The sequence below is a fragment of the Typopeltis vanoorti genome, unplaced genomic scaffold, assembly GCF_054136105.1.
Source record: "Typopeltis vanoorti isolate ZY-2024b unplaced genomic scaffold, IOZ_Tvanoo_1.0 HiC_scaffold_24, whole genome shotgun sequence".
Classification (NCBI taxonomy): Eukaryota; Metazoa; Arthropoda; class Arachnida; order Uropygi; family Thelyphonidae; genus Typopeltis; species Typopeltis vanoorti.
Window position 1 is genome coordinate 2128879 of NW_028328064.1, and position 23905 is coordinate 2152783.

A 23905-nucleotide genomic window follows, 5' to 3' on the forward strand; every position below is an offset into this window, starting at 1 on the left:
TTTGAATCTGAAAGTTGGACAGGAGGGTTCTAAGAAAAATCAGGAGTGAACAGACAGCATCAGTGGCAGAATTATACTAAAAATGAAAATATTAGAAGGGATCACAACATTGTTCATTCATAAATGTATCTTCAAAGCTAATCTAAGATGGTAATATGGTTAAAACAGAATGGGGGGGAGAGAGAGAGAGAGAGAGAGAAGACAGCTCCTATAGGAGGAGATGACCTAGCTAATGCTTCTGCATGGTATCTCCACTTGGGCCTGGCTCCCACTGAAGAGACCTCAATAAAGGTCGAAACTAGTCTGGGTTGTGGCCCTTCCCTTAATGCATAACATTATACATATCCGCAAGATGTGTTTTGCATTATGGGAGATACTGAGATAGGAGTGTTGGTGGCTTGCTCCACCTTTGCAAGGAGTTGCCCGGTGTATTCTGAAGATACTCTCAGGCGCAAACTTTGTTTGCACACACTTGGATAAAGGATTAAAACTAAATTTATTATAGTCTGACCAAGTGAAAAATAAACTTTCAACATCTTTCTCTAAATCCAGAGTAATTTAATAAAAAGGTGGCACACACCGTTTGGCAGCTCCTATAGGAGGAGATGACCTTGCTAATGCTTCTGCCTGGTATCTCCACTTGGGCCTGGCTCCCACTGAAGAGACCTCAATAAAGGTCGAAACTAATCTGGGTTGTGGCCCTTCCCTTAATGCATAACATTATACATATCCGCAAGGAGATGTGTTTTGCATTATGGGAGATACTGAGATAGGAGTGCTGGTAGCTTGCTCCACCTTTACAAGGAGTTGCCTGGTGTTGTACCACTTTACCCCATTCCTGAAGATACTTTCAGGTGCAAACTTTGTTTGCACACACTTGGATAAAGGATTAAAACTAAATTTATTATAATATTGTTAGTAGGATAGAACGTGAAGGATATAGTGTGTTCAGGGATGATAATGTGGGAAGGAGTGTTATTGACAGCAAATGAACTGCAATCAAAGAGAGTAGTTCAACTGCAGGCAAGTGAAAATAACACATTTGAGGCTATCTGGTGTGAGATAGAGGCCAGCAGAACAAAATATAGTTTGGTATAGACCAGGGGATGGAAAAGATGGGGATAGCACGCATTGGCAAATAGGCTCAAAGTGGAGGGTGGGTTATATTTAACTGCCATTATTGCTTCTTTTATCTTGATCCATCTGTTGTGGTCTTCTTTCTTTTCAATACAGTGTGCTATATTAATCTGAAATAAAGTCTTGGTATTACTGTTATGAGCAGGAGCTTCCCTGTCTGTATTTCCTTTGAGAATCATAATCTTTGTCTTGCTAGGATTGAGCTGAAGTTCTCTGTTATTACTGATCTTGTTAACTTTGTCAAGAGCATGTCTTAGTTCTTCCTTGTCATTACAGATGAGTATTTATCATCAGCATACCTCAGATTATGATCAATCTACCACCTATCCTAATTCCTGTCTTGAGCTCATCCAATGCTACACGCATGATGTCCATTGATTATTCTGAAATAAACAAGTGAGAAGAAAGTAGACATCCTTGCCTTACTCCCTTTCCAACCTGAAGCCAATCAGTTAATCCAATACCTGTTCTTACTCCTTGTACAGTTAGCTATCAGTCTGGTACAAAGTTGAGGAAAACCCATTCATGAAAAATACCAGACAAATTTATAGTAAAATTGTTGATAGGAAGTGTAATAATGTAAACTATCATTTTCCTGATAAGTAAACACCTTGAGGATACATATCAGAAATTTGATGGTATATTCTTTAATTTACCCAAAGGCAGACTGACCAATCCAAACTCTGGATTGGACAGTCTGCCTTTGAAAAAAAAAAACTTAGTTTTCCATAATATATTCTTGTACTGCTTGTATTTTACATTTTTTTTTATCTCAATGTTCTCTTACATGATGTTATATTGTAAGATATCTGCTATTTACATTTTAAAAAAAAATGTTTTTAGAAATGGCTGATTTTGAATAAATAAACAAAAAAAAAAAGAAGTTTTAGTTTTTATTATACCATAGCCCCCCCTTATCTGCGGGTTCGCTATCTGCAATTAACCACGGTCCAAAAATACAAAATGGAAAATTCCAGAAATAAACAATTTATAATTATATCAGCAAAGTGGATATTAGATCCAACATTATTTCAAATGTTGAATGAATGTATGAAAGTTTCGTAAGATGACCTGAGAGCTTACGAGAATACAACCCTCCTTGAGGTGCTTTAACTACTTAAATAGTGCTAGCTAAGGCAACTCAGGGTGCCAAAACTGATATGCTACTGATAACACACAGCACTGATACTATAGATGCTGCTACCTTTGGTGTAAGTCTAATATATATATATATATTGTTCTTCTGCCATATGTTTAAATTTGAAGTACTTATAATATTGATGAAATTTTACAAGAACAGAAGCTTTTGTAAAGTCTATATAATAAAAATGACCTTATGGAACAAGTAAATTATTTCAGATATTTTTAGTGAAGATAGTAAATTAAATATGAAAATGGATAGCAGAGGAAGGCTAGTATGGTGAAGAGCCTGTAATATAAAATTGCATATAAGGAAGAAGTGATGTGTGTAAGATAGTATTCAAATTAATTTTAACATGGAGTCAAGAGGTGTATTAGAAACTAGAAACCTGAGATATGAGTCAATCTAAATTAAATAAAATGAATAGTATTCAAATTGTAAAACTATATAAGGAATCGGACATTATTAGCAGAACTAAAGCAAAATCTAATGTCCATTTTTCTAATCAAAAGCAAAAGATTAAAAAGTGTTTGCATAGAGAAATAATTCCTATGGATGGATGTGGAGTGCCCAGGGGAAGAAAATTAAAACTGATCACACTGGAGATGTCTGACAAGAAAATGACCAATATGGGGAAGAAAAAAAAGTTTATAAGAACTTTTTTTTTAGGAAAGGAAGAATTTACTTATTTGGGCTATCAAATTATCATGTATACTCTTCATGGGTAAAAATGCAGAAATTACAAAGTATTTTAACAACTGATGCTGCATAACACACAAATGATAATGAAACCACTGGAAAAACTCAGTTTATTTACTGATGCAAATAATTCAGAGTGGCATCCTATTTCACAAGAAGCTACCTAGACAATAATAATCAAACAAATTCCATTTTAAATATGTGGATTATAAGACACTTACCACCTCTTCCTAAAAGATGATCCTAACTGTTAATAAAAAGTTACTATTGCTACAAAGTCAACAGAATGAATATCATTTCACAGCATACTGTTTGAATGAGTGCACAGTTCTTTCATATTAATAATTCCTTTTATCATATTTACCTGATAATCACTGGCTTGCCGTAATTTTTGATGGGCAGTTGCTACATTATCCTCTGCTGTTTCAATATTACCTTCTATGGAATCTAAAAATAAACATGGAAAAGAATATGTATATAATGAAAACATATCACATATTAAAAAAATGAACTGAAGCATAATCTTCTTTAAGTGCTATTTCCTAATGGAGTTCAGCACCTTTGTAAATTCACTTCCATCTTCAGTAGTTCTGATTAAGAGCTCTGTATTCAGTTTAGTCCAGATTTTCATAGTCTAGTCATATTTTTCTCCTTCCAGGTTTTCTGGAAGAAGAAAAAACAAAAACTAACTTCACTCTTTTGGGGTGTAAGCATTACCTGGTAATACTTAGAGTGTTTGCTGATAGATCGCTCCAGTACAGTATGCGCAGCAACCTAAATCTTATGGACGTGTAATGAGAATTAAAGAATGTATTTACTTTGTTTTTTCATCATAACATTTAGTTTTTTAAAACATCACCTATAATAATATTTATACGAAGTACACTGATATGTTGGGCAAATAAAATTGTTTTGTGGCTAATAAATTTAAGTTGTATTTCTGGAGCTTTGCACATGTGGATTGTCGATGTCTTTTAGGTGTGACTGCACATGAAAATATTTGCAGCTATTTTTCAATTTGGGAGACTGTTAGTAGGTTTCTCTTGAGAAATCTCCTATGCTGATAATTGCAATGGGGAGTGTACATTTTTAAGTTTAAGGACCAGATTAGTCAGTTTTTTTATAGTGTTGACAAATGAGGTTTCTGCAAAGGAGTCAGTATTTTAAATGGCCAATCAAAAAATAAATAAATAAAGGAGGGGGGGGGGAGTGAAATACAACAGCAACAAATATCATGAATCACATTTCATCATGTATTTTTTTGGACAGGGAGGAGGAAGGGAAGAGAAACTAGTTCAATGTGGGCTCCAGGTGTTGCTGGCCTATCTCCAACATATAACTCAACCATGTGTGCTCCAACATTTAGTGAACAACTGCATCTCACACCATCTCTAATTTATGCTCTTGCAGGGAAGTCACTTTGATCTATAACTCCACAGAACAAAAATTTAAAAGTATAAGGAATAACCAGGAAACTGGTCCTTTTCTACCCAGCCACCTACTGGGAAATAGGCATCCAAATTTTGTCACAATGTTTCCAAAATGCACAGGGAATCCATCCAGCTAAAAAATATCAGGATGTTCCAAAAAAAATAACCAAGATTTAAATCAACATCCAAAAAAGATGGTTATACAAAATTTATACACGAATTTTATAGAATAAACCTTACTTACCTATTGTTTCACCTTGTTCATGAACCATGGTAGCCAACTCACGGAATACTTCATTAATATTTAGCATGTCAGATTCAATCTGTTTGATATATGATTCTCTCTCAAGTAATGCTGCCTAAAATGACCAAACATAAAATTCTAGTCAATGAACATATTTAATTTTGCATTATAAATATACTAACTGGAGCATACAGAAATGGTTTCAGGAAGTATCAGTTATGAGTTCCATAATTTATTAACCTCAATATTCAAAAATGAAATTATCCAAAACATAAGCCCTTACAACAGCTTCTGTTACGGATCTGTACTATCTTAGAAATAAGCATACAGTCAACTATCACTATAGTGACCTCACACATGAACAGTTTATAACAATGGATGTTTTGCCATAGTGAATTTCCTTTAGATACCTTTATACCTATGACATTTGAATTTCCTATTGCTTGAGTGAGTTTATAATGTTTGCTATAAGTATGTATCTTAATATATTTCATGAATGTATTTTGATACTAAATTTAGAAAAAAAAAAAAAAAGATTAGAAATTGAAATGTAGTAAAGCTACTTGTGAGCATTATTTGAAATGCTTAAATATGGAGGTAAAAAAAAGCCAAACTGACTTTACTGCATAATTCTTAAGACAGAATCAAAGAAATTACAGATGCATTAAGTAAAACTTGCATAAAAATTTATTAATAAAAAAAAAAAAAGAGTAGAGGGGAACTGAATGTAAATATTACAGAGGAATTTCTCTGGTGTGTGTCACATTTGTATAGAGAATGTGAAAAATTTATGCAACATACTGGGGAAGAGATGAAAAAATGAAACAAAACTTTGTGAAGAACAAGCTGGGTTTAGATCAAGTAAGAGTTGGTAGAAATAAATTTTTCACTTTTCACAAACTGAAATGATAAAAATACATTAAAGAACAGTATTCCTTTATCGATCTTGTAAAGTCAGAGACTAATGTGAGAATAACACCAAAATTCAAATTGTCTCACCACAATAACGCAAAATTCTCACATTTTTTGCAAATAGCCACAGGAAGCAGGAATGCTGTTATGAACTACTACAGAGTTTTGATGAAGTTCCATATCAACAGTGGTATTTTCAGCTCCATATTGCACTAAAAGGGTTGACAAATCTAGTATAATTGCACTTACTAGCAGACATTAAAATCCATACCCCAAAATTAGTGTCATTCTGAGTACAAGTTGATGTACTCAGAACAACGATATCAGCTTTATGACAGCTGTTGCCATAAAGATAAAGTTCAATTATCTTGATTAAAGATGAAGTAAGCTTAGCCTACTGCTGTTGAAAACCAAATGCTCAGAAGATAGTTCAATTGTGAATATTACTATAGGTAATGTTTAGTGCTGCGATGTTCTTTTTTCAAGTACACAACTTTGACCAATAAAAGGAAATTAAAAGTTTTAAATCAAAAAATGTTCTATCATTTGTTACCTCATTCAGTAATTTTTCTATTTTTCCTAAATATAACAATATTTGAAATAGCAAAAAAAAAGACCTATCAGAAATATGAAATGCAGAAAGAATATTGAAGTTCATATTCAACCTGATCATATTCAATAAGTTTGCAGGCTACACTGCATGATCCAAAAGACTTGTCCAGGTTGACTCCTACATGATCGATGTAGTTATCTCACAAATACTAACTGGTTAACATAACATTTCAGCTGTATCAAAAAATCTAAGATTCAGTTGTTGCACAAGCAAAAAGAAAGGCTTTCCAGATGTTGCCTTTGTTAAAAAAAAAAAAAAAAAAAGGCAGACTGAAGGTTGGACTCAAATTTTCCTGACCTGGAAGAGAAGTTGACAGAATAGGCAGTGGTAGGCAATAGTATCTCATTTATAGAAATACCTTGTGAAAATGAGCATTCAAAGCATCATATAATAGTTAGTACGTTTCATGGAGTGATGTGATCTCTCAACAAGCAATACTTGTGCAGCATCTTCAAGACCAGGAGGTGGACTCCTGGAATTTCAACAAGTTACATCTGTTTAAGACGTACAAGTGCAATCTCATTGTCATGCTTATTATCTGACAATATATAATAGCAAATACAAATTTATTGAAAAAAAATGAAAAAAATGATATAACTAATCTGGAACTCTTGATAAAATTGAGCAGCTAGATGCATATCATACATATGGATTTCAATTTTATCTTCAGCTTAGGGGGGGGGGGGTCTAAATCAGGTATGAGTATTATACTTGAAATTTTATGCTAATTCATTTCTTCAAATGAAATAATTAAATATACTCTTGTAGGATATTATTTGAAAATAAATATAAATTGATAAGCTGGGCTGAGAGTAATGAGCTTATCATCAGACCACCTTTTATGATCACATATTTAATCTTGGGTGGTGGTGTGTGTGTGGGAAACAAATACTTAAAACATACGGAAAAAAAGTTAATATCAGGATTAGATTTCTGTGCACAAAAGAGATACATGATGTTGTGTAGAATGAAACAAAAATATCTTAATTTCATAAAGTAGATACATAAGAAGTTGAGCCTCCGTAGTTCAGTTGGTATAGACAAAGTCCTTTGTTCGGAAAGACCTGGGTTCAATTCATGTCAGTGATGTGAGGAACCTTTATCTGATCTCTTTTAAGTAAAGGTGAGTTAGTCAGTCTCATTAGGAGGTAGGATTTTTTTTCCCCACCCAGAAGAGGCAAACCAGTCCCGTGAATGCACACATCTACATATATAGGACACACCGGGAGGCAGAGGGCTAAACACTTTATCCTCAAGTATCCTTTTTATTGTCTCGAGGTATGTACCTCGACACCATAAAAAGGTAGAAGAGGGGGAAGAAGAAAGATACATAAGAAAATTCAAGGAGGCTGCTGAGACACCATGCATTTTCAATGAATACAAGAAAAAGAAATGGGGTATATATTCACTAATATTTCGACAATGAGGTTCGCAAATGAAATCATGCACAAGTGTTATATATATTATTTTAATACAAAAAATTGCAACAAGTTTCTCTCTCTCTCAATTTGTATATAACCACTATTTTTTGTGTGATTGTATTTGTAGTCTTCACCATAATTATTATATTTGATGTGTCATTTATGTTCTTTTTGTCTGATCGGAATTGTGCGTCCTGTTTCTCCTATGTATGGTATGTTGCAGGTGCAATAAATAGGGTATACTGTATACGGTAAAGTGATCAGTAATACTTTTCAAAAAAATGGATACAGCCAAAACACTATTAACAAAATTCTCTACAAGACCTCAATAAAAAACAAAGACAAACCAGACTACAGTAAAACTATAACCATTCCTTACATTAAAGAGACATCAGACAAAATAAACAGAGTACTACAAAAATACAACCTCAAAGCCACCTTTAAACCTCCTGCAAAATTAAAAAGCTTACTCAACTCATCCAAAGACCCACTCCCTCCGCTGGCCCACCCTGGAGTATACCGTATTTACTGCACCTGCAATATACCATACATAGGAGAAACAGGACGCACAATTCCGATCAGACAAAAAGAACATAAACGACACATCAAATATGATAATTATGGTGAAGCTGGCCTTTCTGATCATGCTCTGAACACCTTACATAGAATTGACTGGAAAAGCATTAGTTGTCTACATCACACCTAAACATGGTATGAACGCAAATTTAATGAAGCTTGTAAGATCATTATTAACCACCCCAATCTAAACAATAATGATGGTCTAAAAATCCCATACATATGGAAGGCATATATTTGTCCCACAAATCCTTCCTCTCTGAGAACAACTATAAACAGGACTCTAGAAAATCCAGGATCCTAAATCTAAAATAACTTTAATACTGAAAAATAGGACATCACTGTTAAGGGAAAAAAATCTATAAGAAAGTTTATTCATGTTGTAATTTATATTTTTTTAATTTTTTTTTTTAAAATCAAAAATAACAGTTGTAATAATAGAAATAGGACATCACTATTACCGGAAGGAAAACCATCTGTAAGCAAGAATGTTTATTCATGTAATCAAAAATTAAATTAGCTTGATGTAATTTTTTAATTATTTTTTTTTCACTAGAGGTCATGCTAGTGAGTAGCATGTGATCAAATCATTGTTTCTTTAGCTTATGGTTTGAAATGTAACGCAGCTTGTCTTGTATATTTATGTATGCTCCAGATGATGATCTTGATATGAAGATCGAAACGTCGGGATAATAAAAAGAGTTATTTTAACATGGTTGTAGAATCCATAATTTCAAAAATGAATGCTGATCACCATGTAACACTAAAAGAAAGGATACATTGGTTAAATGTCTTCCTTTTTAAACAGAGCGGGACATCATTGTTTTGAAAAATGCTTTTCAATTTTCTGAATGCACCCCAGGCAAGTTGAACTCTCCTATTTCCTTTTGGAGTCCACAGTTTAAATCAATGAGATAACCTAAGTATGCATATGAAGAGACTCTTTCCAAGAAATTGTTTTCTATTATTATGTTTTTTGGTGTCGCAAAATGATTAAACATGATTTTAGTTTTTTTCTCTGTCTATTTTTAGACCGACTTTGCTGCTTTCAAGATATAGGTCTTCTGGAGTGTTTGTAAAAATTATATCATCTGCATATCTTGTGTGTGTTAAGTTTCTGTTATTAATTTTTATACCAAGGTTTGTCCGGTTTATATTATTAAATATTTCTTGAAGGACTGCTATAAAGGTTTTGGGTGATAGAGTCTCCTTGTCGGACACCTTTTTCATTTCATATTTTATTGCCACTTGTGTGAAGTTCGATTGTTGCAGTGTGGTATATTGGTATCATGATTACTAAATAACTTAAGGAATTCACAACGTAAACTGGAATATAAATTAAAATAAACTTTAATACATACTTCCTATATTTCGGCAACGTCACATTGCCATCTTCATGGGAACATAAGATTAAGACACGTGCACGCAGGCACTAAAAACAGCAAATGAGGTCGAAGCGAGGAAACTACTGTTTTTCCTAAAGTCCTAATGGTGTCTCCATAGCGGGCTATATTAGGTATTCTTGGCTGTTGGGCTGAAGTTCTCATGCATCCAAATTTGTTGAGGTTTGGCATGTTTCTTAAAGCTGAGGCTAATTCTATGACTAGTCTTTCAAATTTATACATGCTGCAGTGTATTACTGTGGATTTCTTCCAACATATTCTGTGGCGTGTATCCAGAGCATGGTCTGCAAGCCCAGGGTGGCTGTACTGGTGAAACCGGATGTAGTCTTTGTGTTCCGAAATTCTGATATTTGCTGTCCTGCCTGTTTTGCTAAAGTAGGACAGCTTACAGATGCAAGGGACCTGGTATAAACCAGGTAGGTAGGGCTAGACCTACCTACCTAGGTCCAGAGCCTTCACATATGAAACAGAAATTGTCATGCAAGCAGCACCCAGGGTTCCCAGATGGTCACCCTCACAAATACTAACTTTGCTTAGCTTCAGTGATCAGATGAGAACTGGTGCTTGCAAACTTATTTGGCCACTATGTTACCTTTGAATTTCAAATTCCTATCTACCATAACACCAAGAGTCCTACCCTCATCATTTTCTTGTAGCATGACCATGCTAATATAATATGCTGGGGAAATAACCTTACACTAACACTGAACTGACAGTTATCATTTGCTCACAATTTCCAGCTTATTCAAATAATTTCGTAAGTGCTAGATATCAGTAACATCCCTGATTGCTCTACTGATGATGCAAAAGTAAGCAAACAATTCAACATCTCCTGTCAGATCCTTCCTAGTGTCATTAATGTACTTATCTTTTAAATCACTTATCTTTTAAAAATGTATTTTTCTGTTTAAATTTGTTTCACTATAAATTCACAATTTACACTTCACTCAGTGACTCACTAGACACAGAGGGCAAACAAACTGGTCTCGCTGCAATAAAACACGCATTCTATGGTTACTCCAGCATGGGCTGAAACAGGCCAACTCATAATAAAATTTTAAGACAGACAAAATTTTCCATGGTCGAAGGTTTAAGGTGGTTACGTATCTCAATCACTTTTACAATTATAATTTGTGGAATTTTTTTTATTCGAGCCCCGGGGGGGAGAGTTCCCCGTTTGCTTCCTCTCTCTGCAGACACCCATGATCGTATGATTGCATTTTTATCGATGTATGAAAGTTTTGAGAGTGCATAGCGCATCAGCTCATCTTAATTGGTCCAATACAATTAATTGCAGGATAACTTTGAATACTTCTGCGTAGTGGGGAACATTCTGTTTGTTTAAAGATTTATTAGAAAACAACAATGAAGGAGAATGCTATAGTTGGTTGGTATATTTGAAATATTCAAAGATGAAAATATGTGAACCACCATTTATAAGACATGTTAAAATAGGAAATGAACAAAAGAATAAGTGTGAGTAGAAATACTTTCATTAATGGTAAACAAATTATTAATAATTAACATTTGTGATATGTGTGTCCTATAAGTTGCTGGGTAGAGCAAATAGCACGATCCTATAGTCTAGACATGAATAAGTGAATTTATGATGGCATAATTAAAAAAAAAAAACTTACAAGAAGACAAAGAATAGCAGTAATAAATAAACTTTGATGGAGCAGCAAATCATCTCGTAAAATTTGTTGTCCTTGTTATGTGCATTTCTCTGGTTTGTGTATATTTTGCTCCGTTTTCCAAGAAACTTCTTTTGTTTACTGAGATTCAATATACATCACATCCGATCATTATCAGAATTATTCACACTTTTGAGAATCGTAATTCATTAGTGTTTTTTTTTTTTTTTTTTTAGTTATCAGCAATTCTTCTGTCTTATCAATCTCACATATGCTGGTATTTTGTTGTAGATCAACATCTTATAATACACAGAATATTCATTTTTATTCAGGAATAGATACTTTTACTGTCTATTGTTTCTAAAGAGTAGAATAAAAAATGTCTCTATATACGGTTAAAAAACTTTGCAACCTCAGCAAATGCTATACTGCACAAGCAAAAGAAAAAAAAATTTCCATTTTTCTCCTAACATTCCCTTTCGAATTTTTAGTTCCAAAAAACATGCGTAACAATTGTTTGTAATACAGCCATCGATTACACAAAGCGCTCAACTCATGATAAGTGACAATATTCAATTGGATTGGTTGATACAATAACTAATCAGATGGTAGGTGCTGGGTGAGCTCAAAATTTTAGCATGCCCAGCCCCCACCTTCTCAGCGGTTTAAAAATATTAGAAAGCTAAGAATTTGACCTGCTGCACTCTCTTTACATTTTTTTGAAGGGCTCAAAGGTGTAGGCATTTCGAAAGCACACCAGGGCTATTAACGCAAATGTGACGCAATGTTTACACATTAAAAAGTGCCCTCTTCATGAGGTACTAATGCTTTATTATCTTGTGAAGAGGACAATGAAGCATTATATATTGTGTTCAATTTTAGGAATCGCGTGAAGTCTGCAAACAACTGGGGAAGTCTTTAATGGGAATAAATGCAAAAATATAATATCGGCGATACTGATATTTCGTTGATGAGCACCACACACCCGGAATATTCAGTCCTGATATATATCATCATCAACAAATTCCTGCCATGTACCCTCAAGGGGTGTACAGGATATGATAAATTTACATTATTACTAACTTCCTATCTACAATTTTTCTCCAAATCAGTCTGTTACTTGTCAAGACACCAACATTATCAGATCTCATATTTCTATCGTCTAAGGCACTTTGTACCGTATCAATCCACCTATATCTTGGTCTTCCTCTGGATCGTTTTCCTGCCCACTGGCAGAGAACACCTGTTTTGCTAATCTTTCCTTGCCCATTCTGTTTAAGTGACCATATCACCTGAGATTAGCTCTCGTAACGAATTCCTGGATGCTGACAATGTCAAGTTCTTTCCTAATATCCTCGTTTTAATATGATATTGCCATTGATGCTAACTGCACGCCTCTAATCTTTCTCAGGTCTTCATATCTGCGGTCTCTAGTCTTTGGTCAAGTGTTTTACTTCTGACCCAGCACTCGGATTCATAAGCTAAAACTGGTTTGACTACTGTCTTGTATACAGCTAATTTAGTGTTCTGACTAATTTCTCTCTTATTCTGTACGAATTTATTCAATTGACTTCCTACCATACCACCTTTGTTGATTCTGTTGTCTATCTCCATATTTAATTTATCATCTTCACTAAAAATCGTGCCTAAGTAGCTGAAATGTTTCACTTGTTCCACAGGTGATCCATTCATAATACAGTTGATATTTTCAATGTTTCTGCCTATTTTCATTGTCTTTGTCTTTTTAATGCCAACCTTCATACCATATCTATTACAACAGTTATTCAATTTAGTCAGGGAATCTTGCAGAGTTGTATTTATTTAGAAGTATAACATCACCCGCATAAAGCAAAGAGCTGGCATTAACAACTCCAATTTTGATATCAGATTTAATACCACTTTCCTTCATAATGTGATCCATATAGATAATGAATACCAGAGGGAATAATGTACATCCTTGTCTCACACTAGATTTAACATTAAACCATCTTCCTATACTTTCTTCAATTCTAACAGCTGACTTACAACTCAAATAGAGTAAGTATTGCTTGATATAATGCCCCATTGGCACACCACATAACTGTAGCGTATTGAACAGCTTCTCTCTTGGCACTTGCCATATGCCTTTTCCAGATCTACAAAACTTAAATACAGATCTTTGTTATATTCCCATGATTTCTCCACTATTTGTCGTAAAGTGAAGATTTCATCCTGACAGGCTCTATTTGGCCTCAATCCACCTTGTTCTTCACTAAGCTTTTCTTCCACAATTCTTCTCAACCATTTCTCAAGTATACTCGCATAGATCTTGCCAGGAACACTCAGTAGAGAAATACCTCTGTAATTCTCACATTCAGTTTTATTTCCCTTTTTATATATGGGTACTATGAGAGCTCTACTCCAATCATCGGGAATTCGTCCCTGTGTCCGGCTTTCTGAACTATGCAGTGCAGCCACTGCAAGACTTTTATACCTCCATACTTCAGCCTTTCAGGTCGGATATCATCTACTCCTGCTGCCTTTCCACATTTCAAGCCTTTGATGGCTTTTTCCACTTTAAGTATGGATATGTATTCCTGACTGTATGCCTATTAAGTATTTTTTACCAATGTGCTATCACTGCTTGTTTCATTTAGCAATTTTCTTGAATTACTCCATACTTCAAGGATATCTTTATCTCCCGTTTTCATGTCACCTTTATCATCTCTAACTCCTTTTACAGCACTCTGTCCTCCATTCCTAATGTCTTCAACAACCCCCCAGAATATTTTGCCACCTTCTTGATATTTATTTTCTATGTTCTTGCCAAAGTCCTCCCATGACTTTTGTTCAGCTAGTTTTACACAGTGTTTAGCTTTCTTACATTTGTCTCTGTATTCTCTAATAGCAGAAACTGACTTATTTGCCAAGAACTTTTGATATGCTTTCTTCTTTTCCTTTACTGCCTTGTTTAACTTCCTGTGTCCACAATAATGTTCTGATTTTTCTATCCTTCCACACAACCTCACCACATGCCTCTCTGGCAGAATCAATGTTTTCTTCAGAGTTTGCCACTGAATCTCCAAGGTTTGATTCCTGTTCTCAAACTCTTTCATTTTTTCTTCAATAATCTTTGTGTATTTTAGTCTACAGTTCGCATATGAGAGCTGCTCAACTTTTATTCGTTTTAAAACTTTATTACATGTTATTCTTTTCAATATGAAATTCATTTTTATCCAGCTCAAAATAAATAGGGATCACTTCCAATTTCAAATCCTCTGTACACTCTGGTGTCTTGCACCAGGGAGAAAACATCACTATCAACAATAACGTAGTCAATGAGATTTTTCTTATTTCTTGCCTCTTCTGTCCATGTGAATTTGTGCACATTTTTATGTTTGAACATGGTGTTAGTAATAACCAGTCCATGTTCTGAGCAGAAATCTAAGAGTTATTTGCCATTATTATTAGCTTCTCTTTTCTCCAAATTTTCCCAAAATATATTTGTGTCTGACAATCATTTCCTACTCTGCTGTTTAGATCCTGAAAAAGGACCAACTTTTCCTTTTTCACTGTATCGGTAGCTTTCTCTAAAGCCTCAAAAAATTCCTCCACTTCTACCTTAGTAGAACCTTCTGTGAGACCATAGACACAAATAAGTCTCATTGTCCAGTTCCCAATTCTGATATTTGCCCACATCACTCTACTTGAGACTGCCTGCCATTCAAGAAGATTAGCCTTGTATTTAGTGTTGAATACTATGGCTACTCCTTTTCCTTGATTGTCATTGCCTGAACATAACATTTTGTATTTATTGCACATTTCTTTGCATTCAGGCTTCCTACGTTGATAGTACCAATCTTTAGCTCTGGTGATGTTGAATTGGGGTGTGTTTTCAGATTTGTTTCAGTAGCTGACTTTTTGCTGTTGGCCCTAGTTCCCTGGCAAAAACAACGGGGCCTTGTTTAACAGAGCGACGCCCCAGCTGGCATGAAATTTTGTCATGTTGTACAATCATTTTGTATTTTGGTTCAAGCCAATCAGAATACAATTTGGTCGGCTGCCAAATTGCCAGCCCATCCTCGTTCGTTCAGTATATCCAGGTAGACACCCAACAGGGTGCACCACGAGAAGGTGAGGATTGGACATTAGGTCAGAAGTCCTGGTCGGTTCTTCGCATTCCTTTAAAGGCTATGTGGAGGTCTTCACTTAGTTATACAGCTTTGATCCTTAAGCACCCCCCCTGATATATATATATATATATATATATAAATAAATTTAAATGACGCTATACCAAGAAAGAGGTGTTTAATGTTAAGATATGACTAGTTTCGTTGAAATTCAACTTCTTCAGGTATCACAGGCAAAGAATTAAATAAAAAATAACAGACATCATAAAATACATTAACAGATCTAGTATAAAACACGCAAGTACATTTAAAAACAGGAATGCGTGCTTGAGTTCCAACTGAAGTTGACTATGTGTGTATCAGAAATATTGTAGCTAAGGCTGTTTTTAATATGAGATGAATCAAGCGATATTTCTCTAGATTCAATTATTCTTCTTTCAAGTTCATCATAGCACACATGGATATTAGAAGTTTGTGGCCAGTCTATGAGGTGTTGGCGGCCTTCATCCGAGTTGATGGAGAAGAGAAGAACGTGGCTAGAGAGAGCTCTGGTTCTGTTGTAGGAAATGTCTCTTTGGTGTTCTTCCATGCGTAAAAGGATGGATTTAGCTGTCTGTCCGTAGTATGGTTTGCCGCAATCACACAAAATCTTATAGACTCCCGGATACTGAGTAGGAAGATGTTTCATTTTAGGTCTACTTAGTATGGAGCGAAGTTTAGGAAACGTAGTGAAGCAAGTTCTAATGTTGAATTTCTGAAGCATTTTGGCTAGTTTTGGGGAGAGAGAGCTGATGTATAGTAATGAAATAAAAGCTCTTGGTGCAGAGGAATCTTCAAAAGCAGTTGAGCGGCGGACAGAGAGAAATTTATTAATCTTTGTAAGAGAGAATCCATTGTTAACGAAAGACGTTTTAAGAAAACTGAGTTCGTATTCAATTTCTGTTTCATCTGATAATAAAGATCTGGCTCGATGTGCCAGGGTTGAAATAATACCAAACTTTTCTGGAGGTTAGTGATGGGAAGAAGCATGAAGGTATCTGTCTGTGTGAGTGGGTTTCTAAAAATGGAGATTGATATTTTCAGCGCATCTCGTAAGTTTTAAGTTCAGAAAGGAAAGACAGTCGTGGGATTCTAGTTCACAGGTGAAATTAATTATTTGATGAAATTTGTTGAGGTGGTCCAGAAAAAAGTTGAGGTTGTTGACACCGTGTTCCCAGATGAGAAATACATAGTCAATATAGCGATATCATACTTTAGGTTTAAGAGACGAGGAATTAATAGCTTTTTCTTCAAAATCCTTAAGAAATTTGTCAGCAAGAATCGGAGAGAGCGGACTGCCCATAGCTAAACCCGAGTTTTGTTTATAAATCTTGTTGTCGTATTTGAAGTATCCTGAGATCACACAATGAGAAAGGAAAAAAATTTCTTGGATAGTTTCTTCTGGAGAAGGTTTAGAACTTCTTGAGTAGGTATATTCGTGAAGAGGGAAACAATATCGAAACTTGCCATTATATAAAGGGAGTCTATAAGATTTTGTGTGATTGTGGCAAACCATACTACGGCCAGACAGCTAAATCCATCCTTTTACGCATGGAAGAACACCAAACAGACATTTCGTACAACAGAACCAGAGCCAGCATTCTCTTCTCCATCAACTCGGATGAAGGCCGCCAACACCTCGTAGACTGGCCACAAACTTCTAACATCTATGTGTGCTATGATGAACTTGAAAGAAGAATAATTGAATCTAGAGAAATATCACTTGATTCATCTCATATTAAAAACAGCCTTAGTTACAATATTTCTGATGCACACATTGCAACTGTCCAGTACTGGCGCACTTGTGCCAGCTCACACACGTAGTCAACTTCAGTTGGAACTCAAGCACTCATTCCTGTTTTTAAATGTACTTGTGTGTTTTATACTAGATCTGTTAATGTATTTTATCATGTCTCTGTTATTTTTTATTTAATTCTTTGCCTGTGATACCTGAAGAAGTTGAATTTCAACGAAACTAGTCGTATCTTAACATTAAACTCTTCTTTCTTTCAGTATAGTCATTTAAATTTATTTTTATATACATTTCCTACCTAGTAAATAATGTTCAATAATATATATATATATATATATATATATATATAAATAATGGGAGAGGCTGTTTCATAGAGCTAAAATAGATAAGATGAAAGATGGGCACATTACATAGATGGCCAAAGTTTATTTTTCACTTGATTAGACTATAATAAATTTAGTTTAATCCTTTATCCAAGTGTGAGCAAACAAAAGTATCTTCAAGACTGGGGTAAGGTAGTACAACACTGTTCAACTCATTGGAAAGGTGGAGCAAGCTCACATTACTCCTATCTCAGTATCTCCCATAATGCAAAACACATCTTCTTGCTGATATGTATAATGTTATGCATTAAGGGGAAGGCCACTACCCAGACTAGTTTCGAACTTTATTGAGGTCTCTTCAGTGGGAGCCAGGCCCAGCTGTGGAGATACCAGTCCTTATAAGGACTGGCTTAAAGTTGCGAAGCAAAAATGCTTTTCATCTTCCCCGTTATCTGTAGAGGACAGTGTAGGGATAAAGTGTTATTGAGCTATTAAAGCTCTGATCATGGCAGGAGGGTAACAGCAATAGCCGAACCTCAGTTAGAACTTCATTGGCTAGAGCATTGCCATCCATTACCCTCCAAGGGTATTCATTGGATTGGATTTCTGGAGATACCAGGCAGAAGCAATAGCAAGGTCATCTCTACCTATAGGAGTTGCCAAAAGGTGTGACACCTTTTTATTAAATTACTCTGGATTTAGAGAAAGATGTCGAAAGTTTATTTTTTTACTTGGTTAAACTATAATAAATTTAGTTTAATCCTTTATCCAAGTGTGAGCAAACAAAGTTTGCGCCCGGAAGTATCTTCAGGACTGGGGTAAGGTAGTACAACATCGGGCAACTCGTTGCAAAGGTGGAGCAAGCTCGCATCATTCCTATCTCGGTATTTCCCACAATGCAAAACATCTCCTTGCGGATATGTATAATGTTATGCATTAAGGGGAGCGTCACTACCCAGACCAGTTTCGACCTTTATTGGGGTCTCTTCTTGTTTGCTCACACTTGGATAAAGGATTAAACTAAATTTATTATAGTCTAACCAAGTGAAAAATAAACTTTCAACATCTTTCTCTAAATCCAGAGTAATTTAATAAAAAGGTGGCACACCTTTTGGAAACTCCTATAGGTAGAGATGACCTTGCTATTGCTTCTGCCTGGTATCCCCCATGTCTGGGTGTGGCTCCCACTGAAGAGACCTCAATAAAGGTCGAAACTAGTCTGGGTAGTGGCCCTCCCCTTAATGCATAACATTATACATATCCGCAAGGAGATGTGTTTTGCATTATGGGAGATACTGTGATAGGAGTGATGTGAGCTTGCTCCACCTTTGCAACGAGTTGCCTGGTGTTGTACTACCTTCCCCAGTCCTGAAGATACTTTCAGGTGCAAACTTTGCTCACACTTGGATAAAGAATTAAACTAAATTTATTATACATAGGTGGCAAACCTATGGCAAGTGTGCCAGAGGTGGTATGTCCGAGAATTTTGCTGGCATGTCAACGATTTACAGGTGATATCCTTTTATAAGCTTATAAATTATTAAACTTTTTTTTTTAATTATTACAATACATATTACAAGTTAAATTTTGTTTCACACCAGAGAGCAACTATGAAGATGTACATAAGATTGGTGGGGTATTAACAAAAGGTCGCGCGAACCAAAGGCAACCTACACTTGTTGAGTTGAAATGCTAATTCTCTTCAACCTAATTCCATAACATGCGAACTGTCATAACAACATTCACTATATATTTCTTAGTTTTACCACATTCACGACGGGGTGTCATTTATCGTTCTGACGGAACTTCTCTTTATTGGTTTGCTCAACTCACAGAAAGCTTCAACCTTTGGTTGAATTTTTATTGTTGCTTGTGTGCATTTGAGCTGGCACAGGAACTCACAGATGCATTATGTGGCATATTTCAATTCGTAGTAGAATTTTATTCAAGTTAGCCTTTGTGATCAGTCATAATGACATCGAGAATTTCAAATGCAATAAAACAAAAACTGATTCGTGTAATTGAAAAATTGAACAAGAGTTTTTAGTTAGATACTGTGTTTCCAGTGCAACATATTTTTGCTCGAGTCTATACAGCGTAGTTTCTGTGAGAGGGGACGTGATTCATTAGTTAGCACTGTTTTTATTCTAGCTGTCTCTAATTGCACTGTTTGTTGAGAAATATATTACACAGACTGCGAAATCCTCTGTATCTTAATCAGGGATACAATAAAACTACTTGTTTTTCTTGCATCTGCAGTACAGTGGCTGTTGGGGAGGGCATGTTGTTTAATTATCACCTCGATGTGAACATGTTTAAACATTTTTCGTGTGCGAGACATGTGCAACACTTTTTAATGTATTTTTTCGTAAAGTAAAATCAGGGGTGCCAGTTATACGCAAGGGTGAGTTATTTTTGAGTAAATACGATAAGCGTTTCGTCGACAAGTTGACATCCTTCTGCTGCTTCCCTTGCTCAGTTGACTTCTATAGTGAGTTACAATGTGTAAATATTTTTCTCACTACTGTTTTTTTTTTTTTCAAACCAACATAATGAAAATCAATTTAATAATACAATAATCAATTTTACACTGAATAACATTATAAATTTATCATCATCAAATTCCTGCCATGTACCCTCAAGGGATGTACAGGATATGACAGTACTACATGAAAAATTTACATCATTACTAATTTCCTACAATCTACAATTTTCCTCCAAATCAGTCTGTTACTTGTCAAGACTCCAACATTATCAGATCTTATATTTCTATCTTCTAAGGCACTTTGTACCGTATCAATCCACCTATATCTTGGTCTTCCTCTGGGTCGTTTTCCTGCCAACCTGGCAGAGAACACTTGTTTTGCTAATCTTTCCGCTCCCATTCTATTTAAGTGACCATACCACCTGAGATTAGCTCTGCTAACACATTCCTGGATGCTGACAATGTCAAGTTCTTTCCTAATATCCTCATTTTTAATATGATATTGCCATTGATGCCATCTGTTCACGCCTCTAATCTTTCTCAGGACTCTCATATCTGCGGTCTCTAGTCTTTGGTCAAGTGTTTTACTTCTGACCCAGCTCTCAGATCCATAAGTTAAAACTGGTTTGAACACTGTCTTGTATACAGCTAATTTAGTGTTCCGACTAATTTCTCTCTTATTCCATATGAATTTATTCAATTGACTTCCCACCATACCAGCTTTGCTGATTCTGTTGTCTATTTCTATATTTAATTTACCATCTTCAGTAAAAATCGTGCCTAAGTAACTGAAATGTTTACTTGTTCCACAGGTTCTCCATTCACAACACAGTTGACATTTTCAATGATTCAGCCTATTTTCATTGTCTTTCTCTTTTTATTGCTGACCTTCATACCCATCTATTACAACAGCTATTCAATTTAGTCAGAGAATCTTGCAGAATGGTAGCGGATTTATTTAGAAGTATAACATCATCCGCATAAAGCAAAGAGCTGACATTAACATCTCCAATTTTGATATCAGGTTTAATACCACTTTCCTTCATAATGTGATCCATATAGAAAATGAATAACAGAGGGATAATGTACATCCTTGTCTCACACCAGATTTAACATTCAACCATCTTCCTGTACTTCCTTCAATTCTAACTGCTGACTTACAACTCAAATAAAGACTAAGTATTGCTTGATATAATGCCCCATTGACACCATATAACTGCAGTGTATTGAATAGCTTCTCTCTTGGCACCTTGTTATATGCCTTTTCCAAATCGATAAAACTTAAATACAGATCTTTGTTATATTCCCATGCTTTCTCGACTATTTGTCGTAATGTGAAGATCTGATCCTGACAGCCTCTATTTGGCCTGAATCCAGCTTGTTCTTCACCAAGCTTTTCTTCCACAATTCTTCTCAACCGTTTCTCAAGTATACTTGCATAGATCTTGCCAGGAACACTCAGTAGGGAACTACCTCTGTAATTCTCACATTTAGTTTTATTTCCCTTTTTATATATGGGTACTATGAGAGCTCTACTCCAATCATCGGGAATTCGTCCCTCAGTCCAGGCTTTCTAAAATATGCAGTGCAGCCACTGTAAGACTTTTATACCACCATACTTCAGCATTTCTGGTCGAATATCATCTACTCCTGCTGCCTTTCCACATTTCAAGCCTTTGATGGCTTTTTCTGCTTCAAGTTTGGATATGTATTCCTGACTGCATGCCTGGTCAGTGTTTTTTTTTTTTTTTATCACTGCTGGTTTCATTTAGAAGTTTTTCAAAGTAATTACTCCATACTTCAAGAATATCTTTTTCTCCTGTTTTCATGTCACCTTTATAATCTCTAACTCCTTTTACAGCACTCTTTCCTCCATTCCTAAGCTTCTTCAACAACCTCCAGAATATTTTTGCCACCTTCTTGATATTTATTTTCTATATTCTTGCGAAAGTCCTCCCATGACTTTTGTTTAGCTAGTTTTACACAGTGTTTCGCTTTCTTACATTTGTCTCTGTATTCTCTAAGAGCACAATCTGACTTATTTGCCAGGAACTTTTGATATGCTTTCTTCTTTTCCTTCACTGCCTCTTTAACTTCCTGTGTCCACCAGGGAGTTCTGATTTTTTTATCCTTGCACACAACCTCACCACATGCCTCTCTGGCATGTGGTGAGGTTGTGTGCAAGGATCAATCAATGTTTTCTTCAGATTTTGCCACTGAATCTCCAAGGTTTGATTCCTGTTTTCAAACTCTTTCATTTTCTTTTCAATATTCTTTCTGTATTTTACTCTAAAGTTCACATCTGAGAGCTGCTCAACTTTTATTCGCTTTAAAACTTTCTTACATGTTATTCTTTTCAATATGAAATTCAATTTTATCCTGCTCAAGACTAAATAGTGATCGCTTCCAATTTCAAATCCTCTGTACACTCTGGTGTCCTGCACCAGGGAGAAAACATCACTATCAACAATAACATAGTCAATGAGACTTTTCTTATTCCTAGCCTGTTCTCTCCATGTGAATTTGTGCACATTTTTATGTTGGAACATGGTGTTAGTAATAACCAGTCCATGTCCTGAGCAGAAATCCATCAGGTATTTGCCATTATTATTAGCTTTGATCTTTTCTCCAAATTTTCCCAAAATATTTTGGTATGTCTGACAATCATTTTCTACTCTGCTATTTAGATCCCCAACAAGGACCTGTGTCAGTTGCTTTTTCTAAAGCCTCAAAAATTCCTCCACTTCTACCTTAGTAGAACCTTCTGTGGGACCATAGGCACAAACAAGTCTCATTGTCCAGTTCCCCATCTCATATTTGTCCACATTACTCTACTTGAGACTGCCTGCCATTCAAGAAGATTAGCCTCGTATTTTGTGTTGAATACTATGGCTACTCCTTTTCCTTGATTGTCATTGCCTGAATATAACATTTTGCATTTATTGCTCAGAAAGATCTCACCAGTTTTGGTCTTTTTTGTTTCAGTCACCCCTATTATGTCGATCTGGTACTTATCTAATTCCTCAGCTAGCTCCATTTCTTTGCCATTCAGGCTTCTTACGTTGATAGTACCGATCTTTAACTCTGGTGATGTTGAGTTGGGGTTTGTTTTCAGATTTGTTCCAGTAGCTGACTTTTCGCTGTTCGCCCTGGTTCCCTGGCGAAAACAACGGGGGCCTTGTTTAACCGGGAGACGCCCCAGCCGGCATGAAATTTTGTCATGTTGTACCATCATTTTTTATTTTGGTTTAACCAATAAGAATACAATTTGGTCGGCTAAATCCCAAATTGCCAGCCCATCCTCGTTCGTTCAGTATCAAAGTAGATACCCAACAGGGTGCACCACAAGAAGGTGAGGATTGGACATTAGGTCAGAAGCCCTGGTCGGTTCTCCGCATTCCTTTAAAGGCTATGTGGAGGTCTCCTCTCAGTTATACAGCTTTGACCCTTAAACACCCCTTATAAATTTATATATATAAATAAATATCATCATCATAACACTAATTATGGGTATAGACAATATGTCTGTTCCGGTCTCATTATCCATCCAATATCCTTTTATGAGGTCTACCCTACCATGCCTTCTCTTTCCAATTGGCTTATATTTTAGTATTTGTTTAGGGAGTTATAAATAAATATTATAAATAAAATCATAAATAATTATTTATAAAATATTATAAATATATATATTATAAATTTATAAATAAATAAATTAAGTTAGATTACTTTTCTATTAATTTTTCCCCTATTAAAAACTGCCCGACACATCAGCGAATCAATTTGTAAATTTTTGGCATGTGCACATAGAAAGGTTTGCCACCACTGCTGTAGTAGGTTCAGTGAGTCAGCAGTTCAACAGAAAGGATGTTGGCAACTGTTGCTGTATATTTAGCATAAATAGTAGCGTGGAATAATTGATGCTAGTTCTGCTGAAACAACATATGGAAATATCTGCAGAGGAGAGAAATGCAGAAACTGACTGTAAG

The 23905-nt window shown here is 35.4% G+C and overlaps 1 protein-coding gene across 2 annotated transcripts in view; it reads right to left on the minus strand.

The window, feature by feature from the left end:
- LOC150092170 (syntaxin-7-like) overlaps positions 1 to 23905 on the minus strand; it is a 119333-nt gene that overhangs the window by 1615 nt on the left and 93813 nt on the right. For both annotated transcript variants that reach the window (XM_090415241.1, XM_090415240.1), the window contains exons 8-9: positions 4652 to 4766; positions 3342 to 3424 (exon numbers count right to left, since the gene is read on the minus strand). In XM_090415241.1, the coding sequence (XP_090271367.1) occupies positions 3342 to 3424; positions 4652 to 4766 (198 nt within the window). The remainder of the gene's footprint in view (positions 1 to 3341; positions 3425 to 4651; positions 4767 to 23905) is intronic.